The following is a 13,541-nucleotide window of genomic DNA, read 5'->3' as shown; positions in this document are numbered from 1 at the left end:
GGAAAAAATCTTCAAAGGTGACAAGATCACCAGATATATGAGAAAGTCCCCAGTGGAGGGGAGCGAGTGCAAGAAAACGAGAAGCCTGGCCAGGAGCCAGCCGAGGGCAACGAGGGACGAAGCGGCCAGCACCTCGGAGCTAGACACACCGGCGGAAATGTCGGACAGCGGCAGCGAAGCGGCGGCACCAAGGGAATGTCTCAGGAGGAAGGCCATGGCGAACAGAGCAACGGCCGAGACCGAAGGCAACGACGAGGACAGTATCGTCATTAAGATGAGCGAATGGAAGGCGATGACGGAAATCATCACAGAAGTCTTCCGCGAAATCCAATACATAGGTAGCAGACTCTACCTCATGAGCAAAAAGGATACCGACATCAAGAAAAGGAGGGACGCCATCAGTAAAAAAGCGATCAAGCTCCACTCGATGTTGGACGAGATGAGGCTCAAGAGGAACGCGAGGACAGTCGCGGCCACCAGGATGACCACCCCTCCGGGGAGGAGTGAGGAGAAGGAAGGAAAAAGGAAGGAGATATCGGCCGTCGAGGGGAAGGGCGACACCAAGAGAAAGAGACCAACGACCGTGGAGGCCTCATACGCAGGAGCCTGTGCCGGCAACAGCTCGGCAAAAGCGACTACGGAATGCACGGACAGCGATGTAAAGGAAGACTGGATCCCTGTCCGCGGAAGGAGAGGAAAAGGAACAGACACGCCGACGGTGGTCAGGAAGGCGAACGCAGGAAGGGTGGCATTGGACAAGCCAAAGAGGCCGGAGGGACCGAAGAGGATACGTAACAGACCCGAAGCCATCCTCGTCAAAGTAGGGCAGGACAAGGAGTGGATCCAGGTCTACAAAGACGTGATGGGGGAAAGGGAGACCCTAAAAGAGAGCTGTGGGATTAGGAGGACCAGAACAGGTGACATCCTTATCGAGCTGAAAGCAGGTAGCAACGCCAAAAAGACCGCGGCGGATATGAACACGGCGCTAAGAGGCAAGGTGAGAGCGCTACCAATGCGCGACAAGACCTCCGTAGAGATCAGGGATATAGACCCGCTCGTAGGCAAGGAAGAACTAGCCAGGGAGATAGTAGAGCAACTGGGCGTAAGCGTCATCACTGAGGTCGAAGTAAAGACCCTAAAAATGGCGCCGTGGGGCACCCAATCGGCAATAGTGACGATACCGTAAGCCTACCTGGCCAAAGAGGGGGTGAGCCGGAAGATCAGAACCAGCTTGACGATAGCCTCGATAAAGGCACTACCCAATGTGGTAAAGTGCTTCAGATGTCACATGTTTGGGCATATCGCGAACAAGTGCACGGCGATAAGCCCTGGAAAGGAGATTTGCAGGAAGTGCGGAGCCAAAGACCACACGATAGCTGCCTGCGTCAACGCACCCTGCTGCTCCATCTGCAGCAAGGAGAAAGGAGTGAAATTTGACCACGTAACCGGATCCCTGGCTTGTCCAGAATGTAGAAGGCGGTTGAAAGCGAGTAAATGAGGATACTGCAGATAAACCTCAACAGATGCAAGCTGGCGCAGGACATGATGCACCAATGCGCGATCGAACTTAGGCCGGGTATAATAATAATTTCCGAGCCGAACAGGCAGCTACCGCACTGGTTTAATGACACCAAAGGAGGCGCGTCGATATGGGTCACACTCCTCAATGGCAAGCTGCCTGATGAAACAACGGAGGTCAAGAGCGACGGGATAGTGGGCGTCCGCGTCGGCGACGTCTTCTGCTTCAGCGGATACTGTTCGCCCAACATAAATAAGCGAGCATACTGCAAATACATAGACACGCTGTCTGCTATGACGAAGAGCGTTGCTAGAAGACACGACAAGGTCGTTGTGGCCGGAGACTTCAACGCAAAGTCAACCTGTTGGGGAGGATCGACCACAGACAAGAGAGGGAGAGTCTTAATGGAGGCACTAAGCGGCCACCGGGTGTTTCCATTGAGGCTCAAGGAAAAGTACACCTTCTTCATGAACGGGAAGACGAGCTTCCCCGACATAATAAGCGTATCCAACAAGGTCAGCGAGATACACGCCGGAAGCGCGGTCTTGCACAAATACTCGGCCTCGGACCATCTATACGTGCTCCACAGGTTTAAGACGAGGAAGTCCCGAACCGTATCGAAGTTCTACAGGTACGTGACCAAGGACATGTCGCCGGAGGAGTTCCTGAGCAGATTCGACGACACACTGAAGAAGGAGGACCTCAACGCGGCTATCGGAGAGGATGGGGCCGAGCCCTTGCAAAAGAGCATCGAAGGTACGTGCGAAGGGATGCTAAGGAAGTCGAACGGTGCGGCGAGCCGCAAGTACGCGAACTACTGGTGGAACCCGATGATCGCGGAACTGAGAGCGCAGGCGCAAAAAGCGCTCAGGAAGGTGACGAGAGAAAGAAAGAAGAATGCCGGCAACACCGAGCCCCTCGTCAACGCCTACAAGGAGATCCGTAGGCAGTTAAAAAAGGAGATCGCCTGTAGCAAAAAAACAGCTTGGGCAGAATACTGCAAGATACTGGAGAGCGACCCTTGGGGCAAACCCTATCGCACGGTCATGAAGAAATGTAAAAGCAAGGGACCAACAAACGACATGCCGATCGACATGGTGAAGGCAGTCCTACAGAGGCTATTCACCTTGGGACACGGACCCCCCCATTATGAGGGCCGCGAAGAGGCAGAGACCGAAGAAGAAGGAGATATTAGCCTCAGCGTCGCCATCGGCGAAGGCGATGTCGTCGATGCCGCCGGAAGAATGAACACCAAGAAGGCTGCAGGAGTCGATGGCGTGCCGGGCGAGATCGCGAAGCTGGTAGCGAGTCGCAGGAGCGAGCTCGTGACAAGGGCGTTCAACGGCATCACCGAATCAGGAAGGATCCCAGACTGCTGGAAGACGGCCAGAGTAATACTGCTAAGGAAACCGGGAAAGGATCCCAGTCTCCCCAACGCGTACCGGCCGATAAGCATACTCCCAACCATGAGCAAGATCTGGGAAAAATGCTTTAAGAGGATCATCGAGAGATGCATCGGGACGGACCCGTTCCATCGGAGGCAATATGGCTTCAGAAAGAAGAGGAGCACGGTAGATGCCATCACGCAGGTGATGAAGTTTGCCAACATCTGCAAACAGAAGAAGGTAATATGCGTGATGATCACCCTGGATATTAGCAATGCCTTCAATTCGCTCAGCTGGAAGAGCATATACGAGGAATTTGACAAGAGGAAGCTGCCATGGAAGGTCAAAAGACTAATCGGCAGTTACCTATCCGGAAGGAGGATCATCGTGAGCAACCAGCACGGCACGATGGAGCACGAGGTGGCGGCGGGAGTTCCGCAGGGATCCATCCTCGGACCATTCCTGTGGAACTTGGTATACGACCGGTTGCTCGAGAGACTCGACAACATGCCAATGGTCAGAGCAACCGCCTTCGCGGATGATCTGGCCATCACATGTTCCGTCGGGAGGAACGAAGATGCCTCCGTCAAGGTCAACACGATGCTAAGGATCGCCAACGATTGGTGCACGAGTGTCGGGCTCACCCTGGCGAGGGAAAAGACGGAGGTCATGCTCATCACAAGCTTGCGAGTGCCGAGAGTGGTGAAACTCAGGTTGGGCTCCTCGGACATCGAAACGGTCGATCGCATCAGGTATCTCGGAGTTGTCATCGACTCCAGTCGGAGGTTCGGTGCGCATATCGAGATGGTGTGTAACAGAGCCGACAAGTTAATAGGAGCCCTTAGGGGAATTCTACCCAACATCAACGGGCCGCCCAGCTTGGCTCGTAGGCTCTACTACAATGTGTGGGAGTCCATCGTAACTTACGGAGCACCGGTGTGGGCTAGAGCAGCGAATACCGATAAGAACAGGAAAAAGCTGAAACGAGCACAACGAACGGCCCTGTGCATAACAACGACGGCATACCGTACCGTCTCCCACGCGGCACTTTGCGTGTTGACCGGGAATCTCCCGATTTACATAAAGATAAAGATGCTCGGAGAGACCTACGAGAGGAACAAGATCCATGGGTCCAGGATTGGCACGGATGACGGCTCCAAGCTGAAGGAGGAACTGGAGGCGATTCGCAAGAAGGCCCAAGAGGACTGGCAGAAGGAGTGGAACAACTACAAAAAAGAAAATATCACAAAGAAGCTAATACCGAGTGCGCTGCTATTTACCAAAAAGAAGATGGACATCGATCACCACACCATGCAGCTGCTAATCGGGCATGGGAGCTTCGGGGTCTATAGGAAAAGGATTGGCAGGGACAGCGACAGCAACTGTCTCGACTGTGGAGACCCGAACGACGATGCAGAGCACGCCCTCTTCGCGTGCCCGAAGTGGATGGACAGAAGGATCGAGCTGGAGAACGCTCTGGGAGGGAAGATAGACGTGGGCAATCTGATCGCCACGGTGACCGCCAAGGACGAGAGCTGGAATAAATTCAGGCAATTCTGCAAGACCGTCATGTGTCACAGGAGGGTGACAGCGAGGGCCTGGGAAGAGGCAAGGAGGAGAACGAGCGTAACAACAACTACGCGGAGCAATGAGGGCAAGAACTTGGAACAACGAAAAACCGCAGAAGGAGACCAGCCCAGTATTCTGAACTGGCTGAGAGGACGACATGAGCAGTAACTGCCCGAAGAAGTAGATGCAACGGGGCACGAAAGGACAACTCTGATGACTGCCGACAGGTTTTACCGGGGTTGTCTGCCCTCTAAGCGGAGGAAGTAGGAGGAGGGGTTTTTAGTGGGTATGGCAACGACATCCGACCGACTCCCACATAACCCAGTGATGCGGGTCACTGGGCATGCGTAATAGCATTTTCTCCTCCCCACGCAAAAAAAAAGTGGGGGAAAAAAATAGTAACGTCAACGCCCATCGCCAAATGGTGGAAAATGCAAATACCAACAATAAAAATTACAAGCAAAGGCGAAACATATTCTACGAATAGAGCTACAAGCATAACAAACCCAAGACAATCGCTAAATGAAGAACAGGAGTATTCAATTATAAATGAAATAGATATGGAATCAATACAAAACAATTATGAGAATAAAGCCAACAATGAACTAACTCATCAGGACGAAAGCTGGAAGGTGGCAACTTGCAACAAAAAAAGAAAAGTAACACCATGCACAAGCAGTAGAAAAGCTATAGTAGCAAATAAGCAACAATGGCTACAAGAAATCAATCTTCGAAACTCCTTCAGCACACTGCCAGAAGAGAAAGTAACAGACCCAGTTGAAAAACCAATAACCCGCATCGCTAAACCACCACCAATCTACATAGATGCTCAAATAATAGACCCCCTCATTGAACTACTAAACAACACGGCAGGAAAAGAAAATTATAGCATAAAACAACTAAAAGTAGTCCAAGTCAAAGTTCGGACCAACACCCCAGAAACATTTAGAAAAGTGACTAAAGCACTAAAAGAGAAAAACGCGGGGTATCACACCAACCAGCTCAAAGCCGACAGAAGTTACAAAGCAGTAATCAGGGGATTACACCCAAAAACAAACACAAACAACATATGCGAGGAACTAGCAAAAATCGGACACCAGGTAAGATCAATGAACAACATAACCAGATACGATACTAAACAGCCATTACCGCTATTTCTAATAGAGCTTGAACCTAAAAACAACAACAAAGAAATATTTGAAATTAAAAAAGTTCTAAACACAATAGTAACAGTGGAGCCACCAAGACATAAAAAGACATACCGCAATGCATACGGTGTCAACAATATGGACACACAAAAAATTACTGCAACAGAAACCCGGCGTGTGTCAAATGCGCAGAAACGCACCTAACAATAAACTGTCCATACGTAGGAAAAATAAACGAAGTAAAATGCTTCAACTGCAATCGAAACCACCCAGCTAGCTACAAAGGCTGTGTAATCAGAAAACAACCGCAACGTAAACTGTTTCCGCCGCTACGAAACAGGGCGTACAATAACTTACAAGCGCAACAGGATAGCACAGAAACTGAGACAACTCCAAATTCACAGCACGCAATGAACACTAACCACAGTAACACCAACACCTTTGGTAGCTAAAGTTCTGCTCGGGCAACCGAGGTAAACAGACGTGTGTAATCAATCATGTGCTCCAGTGAAGTGATTCAGAGAAGTGTTTCAAAGTGAAATAAAATTAACGATTAGTAATAGTGAGGGGAAGTCCAACAATGCAGCAGCAGATACCAACAATTAAAATTGCAACTGAAAGAGAAATGTATTATATAAAAAGGTCGGTAGGAGGAGTGCAGTCACAATAACGAAAGATGTTACCAGGACGAAAACTGGAAAACGTAAAATAACTCCAGGAACAAGTGCCGCAGGAAACTTAGATACAGAAAAGCAGCGATGGCTACAAGAATTACCATTAAAAAACTTCTTCAGCTCATTAACTGAACAGTCGCCTTAGGTAGCAGCTATTTAGCTATTTAATCCTAAGCCAGAAAAATTGTGAAACTTCTGATTGATAACAGGTCATAGGACTTTTGCGTTCTATATAACAATACTTTTACCTATGGAAAGATTCCCTAAAAATAAAAAGAGATCTGCCTATTTCTTATTAAGAAACCGAGGAGGGAGAGTTGTTTCCTCCCCATCCGATTGCCAACCATTAGAGATCTTCTTAAGCATTATGTAGATACGGGAATGTGTAATTGAACCCAAATTGTCTCGCTCTGGGGCCTCATAGTCTTGCAAATTTTCAAATCGGTATTAGAAAATGGAGAGGATCCATTTTCACAGAGTGGCAAAGCTTGCGATTTATTTAAGGGTTTGCACATGGTGACAATGAAGAATGCATTTAACACCCTAAAGTGAAGTTCTATCCTACGAGAAACTGATAATAGGAATTTCTCACAAGTAATCAAAATAGTTTCGATGAATTGTTTTCACTGCATTTGAGTACAGACACATTTTGACTGATTTTAAAACAGGTATGAATAAAATTTCTGTTCATAAGGAGAGGGATAGTCCACAGGATTCCATACTGGGACCAACTTTGTGAAACATTATCTATGATGGCGTTCTCAGATATTTCTTACTACACCGACGATTTGACCTGAGGTGTATTGTGTTGTCCGTGATAATTGTAGTAGCTGACTGTAGATGTCGCTGCTGGGGTACTGCTGTATTTTTCTTATTTAAGAATCGTGGAAAAATCGGACTACGAGCGCCGATATTTGAACCCGGGTCCCGAACGTTCGTAACCTAAGGCGCTAACCACTGCACTGCCGTCGTCCGACTCTAGTTATTGTTGAGTGGTGGTATTTATGCTGTCGAGTGCCGCCACACTCATTATCACAGATCTCGAACAATTATAATCGAGTTAAAGTATAGAGACTAAAATATTGGAGGTCCCGGTGTCCTTTCATCTCCGACATATATATGCAATTCCCTATTTATTTGTACGTATTACCTATATAATATATGCATTACATCAAAATCCTGAAGTAAAGTCAAATTTTTTTACTCATTCGATATGTAAATTCGACCAATCGCGGGGAGACGCAATCGCGAGGAAACACGTCAACGGGAGTCGTAAATTCCCGTTACGATTATAATAATCGACGCCGCGAGTAGATCGATCCCTTGATTTCCGTTAAGACAATAGGGGTGGTTGAAATGATATAACTCCGTGATTAACAGTGTTATAACTTATATATTTTCCAACAACTTCGTATAATCACACACACTAGTAACGTCGCTGAGTATGGGGATTGCCTTGATCTTATTCAGATTCTGACTGCCAATCTGATAGATGAAGGCTCTCGGGTCGTAGTAGACGGAGCGATTTATCAGATCCGACTTTGACTGAATCGAATCAACAGAATCAACCGAATGACCGAATGAATAGACGTCGACTGCTTGACCTCGACCGTCTGACTGACTGACTGACTGGAACTGTAGGCACTGTGAGAGCTATGGGAACTCTAAGCACCGTGAGAGCCGTAGGAACTCTCCGTCGGAGCTAGAGAAACTCTCTAGTCAGAGCTATAGGAAACTCTCCGTTGTTTTCGTTAGGTCACTACCCGCTTTCTCCGTAATTCTTAAGAGCGCGTAATAAACCCAAGGACCTTTCTAATAATCGGCCGAAAACACTTCTAGAATTAGAAAGTCTTTTCAGGCAAACAGTTTGACTTAAACCATATGTGCGAACAATGCAGTTAGGATTTCAACTTTATGTTGAAATAAAATATTAATTTGGGTCCTTGGGCCTATGGAGGGTTCAAAGGACGGCACGTAGACCGTTGGCTGTCAAGCCGCGCGGGATGGAGTGTAGATGTGTTGCGCGGCAGGACACGATATTTTAAATGAATTTCTTTATTGTGCCATCATATAACACAGTACTACATTCAATGTATATCTGCACATTAACTTAAAGTTACCAACAGAAGATAGTATGTACAACATACATATACCGTAATTTAAGTTTTCCCTGTACTTTTCCAATAAATTTATAAATTAGGAATTTTCGGAATGGTATCTAGTAGAAAAATCGGTTATTCCCATCTACCTGTAAACGTCTTCCATCGATGTACTAGATGAATTAATATTTTTTCCGGTTCTGCGACGACTGTTTTATTGAATTTTTCCGTATTTTCACCAACTTCCGACATGAGGATCCAACAAATCTTTTATTCCTCCATCAGATTCTTACCTAAACGAAAGTATCTTCCTAACGGATTGATAACCTCCATTCTATCTAATGCAGGAGTCACAGACGAATTTTGATTTAAATATAAAACGTAAAAAGCCAAATAGTAAGCTATGTGTTCGAGCTGCGCGTGACTTTTGTATCTTTTCTCGGTAAAAGTCAATATAGTGAGACTTCCAGTATCTGAAGACCTATTATCAGAATAATTTATTATTGAGACGTTCCACCACCCAAACGTATCATTAATTACACAATATTTCTAAGTATGTCCTTCTATAATTTCATATCTTTCTATTACTTTAGTGTTGAGGTAGAGCGCGTTCAGAAGTCCACAAGAAAGTGATCTTCAGACATAATAAAGTCTTCTTATTTCGAAACGTTTATGAACCGTTAATGGACCTTCTTTTCTTGTACGTGGAGAAATCCTCATGGACACTCCGCTGTTGCTAATAATCGATAACAGCAGAGTAATGTCGAACTCTTACCGACTAAAACTCCACGATGCCCATCCTACGCGTATGATAGGAGTGCTCCAGGAACCTCTTATGAATTGTCTTCAGTTGTACCCCTTTCCCCCGTCCTCTTGTTCGAGCCAGTTTTAATGATTCTCCGACTGTTGAATTTGGTGTTAGAGGGGGGAGGGCATTGTCCCTAGCGCTATCCCCCCTTTTAGTCGTGGTCCGTTGAGACGACGATGGAGCGGCTCCAGACCGCCTGACCGCCATCCCCCTCCATCGCGTTATCCTACAAGGGTGTGAGTTTTTCTTTCTCTCCCTTTCTGCTCGTTCCTTTGCGAGCATAACTCGCTCGCAAAAGAGGCGGGCAGCCTCGTATTCCTGTGGCCCGCTCAGCATCGCTTGTAATCGCCGAGGGGGATCAATCTTTTACCTATGACGTGTCACAGGGTGTAGCGGGACAGCTCCCATGCCGGACAAAGCTTCAGCGTGTGCTGCGCCGTGTCCCTGCCCTCCCCGCAGTGGTGATAGGTGTCCGTCTCTCCTGTCTGATTTTCCTCAGTTACTCGCCGAATACGTCGTGTCCCGTGAGCACCTGGATCATCCTATAGGTGAGCGGGAGGTCGCGGCAGCTTCTCCATGTTTCCCAGTTTGGAAGGACCGCCTCCGCGTCTCGATGTTCGCCTCTCTCGTTGTACAGCTGGGATCGCCACTGATCCCACGCGTCCTCCTCGACGATTCCTAAGACGTTTGGGGCCAGCATGACATTAATGGACTTAAGTGTCTTGAGACAGCGGTTTCCAACCTTTATGCTACTATGCTTCTCCTAAAAAAAAATTTCTTTCCGCGCCTCCCTACCTTTTACTTTTTTAACAGATATAATAATATAAACACGTTTTAAATAATAAAAAAAAGTTGAAAACTACAATTAACAGAATAATAATAAAATTTTGTTATAACATATACGTGCTTTACAATATGAAGTTTTATTTATTTGTAGATATTATGGTATGAAAATTAATGTTTTATTAAAAAATGTTGCCACCTCCCCTGGCAATACTCCGCGCCTTCCACGTTGGAAACCACTGTCTTCAGGTATAAATAGGATGATTCAACGCAGCTCAAGCTATTAACAAATTTATTTGACATAGCAGTCAAAAAAAAATATGAAATCCATAAATGATTTTAAAAATTTATATTATATTGTATTTTTTGTAATTGTTCTTGAATTATTCTTTTTGAAAAGTGGAACGATAATGATAATAAAACACGCGTGTTCTACCATCCACAAATTCCCTCATTCAAGCAGTCGCCACTCCATTAATTTCCTCCATAAATTCGAATAATGGAAATTCTACTATCCAAAAGAGCTTGTAATTCGCGCTTCAATCATACTTCGAAGCTTCTTCGTCTAGATTGCTGTGAAATAATTTTTGTTGGCATTAATAAATATTATAACGACAATCTTGAAGAAGCGCTCTCAGAGGTTATGGCACCTGTTATTGATAAAAGAACGGTTAGCATCAGTGGCGTAAGAGTGGAGTAAGAGTGGAAATAATGTTCGTGTGGCGCGTTTAGAGTAGAAATTCACAAGTTAAGATCTTTAAACAGAGATTTATTCAATGAAAATAATATGAATAATAATAGTGATACAATAAATACAACAATACTAATATAATAAACTGAAATGACAAGTATTTGAATGATAATGATATAATATTGAAAGTTTGAATACGGAAGTTTATAATATTCTGAAACGTTTTCAATATGTACGATAATTGAGATGCCTAAAATCTATCTTATTAATTAAACTGACTGCGCATGTGCGACAGGCTTTGTAAATAAAGCTCAAACTCAGTAAATCCAGTAAGTTTTATTGAACAACATCGCTACTAAGAAGCTCCGCTCCTCGCTAGATCATTAGACGTGGAACGAATCTTAACTCAACCTTAAATCAACATTAGATTTATCCCAGAGTGTGTCCTTAAACCAAAAGTGTTCCTTCGTTAGCTAATTTAATCAAGTTGATCTTGAGAGCTCTACATAGACAGATAAAACCGGATCAGGCAAATTCTAGGTGATTAAGCTCTTCGCGAGCTCATTAAACTTGAAGCGAATCAACCGACTATGAGTCTCTTGGTTTCTCAAAGATCTAGTCTCTAAGTCGGTTCTTGAAGCCACTAATCAAGGAACTGAATCGAACTACCAGCCCCCTATTTATGCTTGATAGTCGTGATTATGTGGTGCACTCACGTGGATGCGCAGTGTCTGGCCTCGAATATATTTTGTTGCTAATTTTTTATTAAAAAAATATAAAAAATAAACGCGAGCTTATATTAATAATAATCCTGATTTAATCTTAAAGAAAAATACATAATTTAAACTAAAATACAATTTTTTCTAAATAAAAATAACATAAAGTAGTCATTTTTATATTGATGGTCCAGGAATGAGAGTGGCAACGTTATAGTACTTTTAAACTAAATCTATGCTGTGGCTTATTTGGAATATGTTGCGAAGTGGCTGACGTACAATGTCAGACACTTGTAAATAAAAAAAATTAATTTTACAGCAAAAGAGTTGCTTTCAGAATCTATGATAATTACACACTCTCTTGAAAAGTATTATGAGCTCTTAAAGTCTTAAACACTTTCTCTTTAACACAAAAATACTACGAAAAGTTGGGAAACATTATTTTTCAAATTATTTGTATACAAGAATGATTTTATCTGTTTGCTTCTTTCCAGGAATTGTCCAGGATACATGTTACCAAAAACTTTTTTTGAACAGGAACAGGATTATATATGCAAAATTTGTGAATCAATTGTTCCTTATGCGGAAATTGAAAAAATATTAGAAAATATTGGTATATACCTTTCAACCATGAAGAAAAATGACATTATTGCATGTAAAGAATTTATAAATCGTCGTTACGAAAGTACTCTCCACCCAAATCATTTTTACAACATTGATGTAACGATTGCTCTGGCTCAATTGATTGGACAACAAACTGGAGGATTAGCAGCAGTAGAAAAAGATCTTCTCATCGAGAAAATAGAATTATGCAAAAAACTGGATAAATTGCTCAAGACACTCGTTCCTGGTAATGTATTTTATTTAAGAAATGATAACTAACGACAATTACTCCATGTTACCTTCATTTACCTTACTCATTTCTGGCAAATTCAACGAGTCTTATGTGTTAAAATTAGCTGATTCACTTCACCATAGATACGCAAAATACTCAAATACAAATACATGATGGTAGGATTTCAAGGAATTCCTGGAAACATTTTGTTATTTAATTTGTTTACTCGATTAATATTTTCTGATGCCACCGTTGTTATTGTTATAGGAATTTGACGGAGGGATCAGGGTAATTTTTAACAAATTATAATGTATTTAATACAACCGTATACCTGCCCGTCCAATACTTTCACAGAAACCCCCGTACTTCTTTACCTTTTCTTCTGAGTGTGTATTGCACATTGCTTAGGGCAGTTGAGAATTTCCCTCTTTTTGAAAATATGCAAATATTTGCAAATATATATAGAAATTGCACACCCTAGAAAGAATGCGAAATAGTACCAAATTCTTGTTGGTTAGGCGTCAGGGATCCCCGGGAGATGAGGGTAATTGTACAATTTCCAATTCGCCGTTCTCCACTCTCTCCTCCTCGGGTATCGTGATGATGAGCGCGCGCATAACCTAAGGTTACTTTCGAGCTTTTTAACTTCCTGGCTAGGTCGGAGTTTAACCGAGTACATCATGTCATTTCCCCTCATTTTTAGCCATTCCTTCTCCCAGCACTACGAATCTCTTCTAGGTGTAGTCTACTTCTCTATTTCAAAGTTTTTAAAATATACCTTTTCTTGATCAGTTCTTTCCCACCCATCTCAATCTCCCGTGTCCACCAGTATATAATGTTTTTAGCTTTTAGCTTTGTTCTCTTTCTTTCCATAGTTTAGCTACATGTCTTGACCATAGCTTCTTTTTTTAATCACCTCATGGAATTTTCGAGTACAAAGTATTAATGTTTCCTTTAGTCCTTTCCTCCATAAATAATCAATAAATAATGACACGTCATGGAGTTTATCTACGCCGTTCTTCTCAGTGGCTCTCGGATTTCACATTAGGTTCTTTTAGTTCGAACTTCCCGTCACGGAAGTGTCCCACCCCTTCACGTCAGGGTCGACCGCAAGTGACTTCATTTTAGTAATAATAAGTATGTATAATATATAATATAATATAATAATAATAATAATATAATAATATATAATAATAATAAGTAATGTATAATAATAACTATATAATAATAAGTAACTCCAGTTGTCATCATGATTACCTCTTCAATAATATTTTCCGTCGTCAATAGCGTGCCGACATAGCTCCCCAATTTGGT

The 13,541-nt window shown here is 43.7% G+C and overlaps 2 protein-coding genes across 2 annotated transcripts in view; one reads left to right on the top strand and one right to left on the bottom strand.

The window, feature by feature from the left end:
- Positions 1-13,541, bottom strand: part of LOC125386613 (dynein beta chain, ciliary-like) — a 133,631-nt gene that overhangs the window by 54,351 nt on the left and 65,739 nt on the right. The window lies entirely within an intron of this gene.
- The window catches only part of LOC125386614, a 29,806-nt gene that overhangs the window by 6,398 nt on the left and 9,867 nt on the right, over positions 1-13,541 (top strand). Inside the window, exon 2 of the mRNA XM_048413591.1 lies at positions 11,887-12,242. Within this exon, the coding sequence (XP_048269548.1) occupies positions 11,887-12,242 (356 nt within the window). The remainder of the gene's footprint in view (positions 1-11,886; positions 12,243-13,541) is intronic.

This window comes from Bombus terrestris, chromosome 17 (genome assembly GCF_910591885.1).
Source record: "Bombus terrestris chromosome 17, iyBomTerr1.2, whole genome shotgun sequence".
Classification (NCBI taxonomy): domain Eukaryota; kingdom Metazoa; phylum Arthropoda; class Insecta; order Hymenoptera; family Apidae; genus Bombus; species Bombus terrestris.
This window is presented reverse-complemented; position numbering and strand designations above follow the sequence as displayed.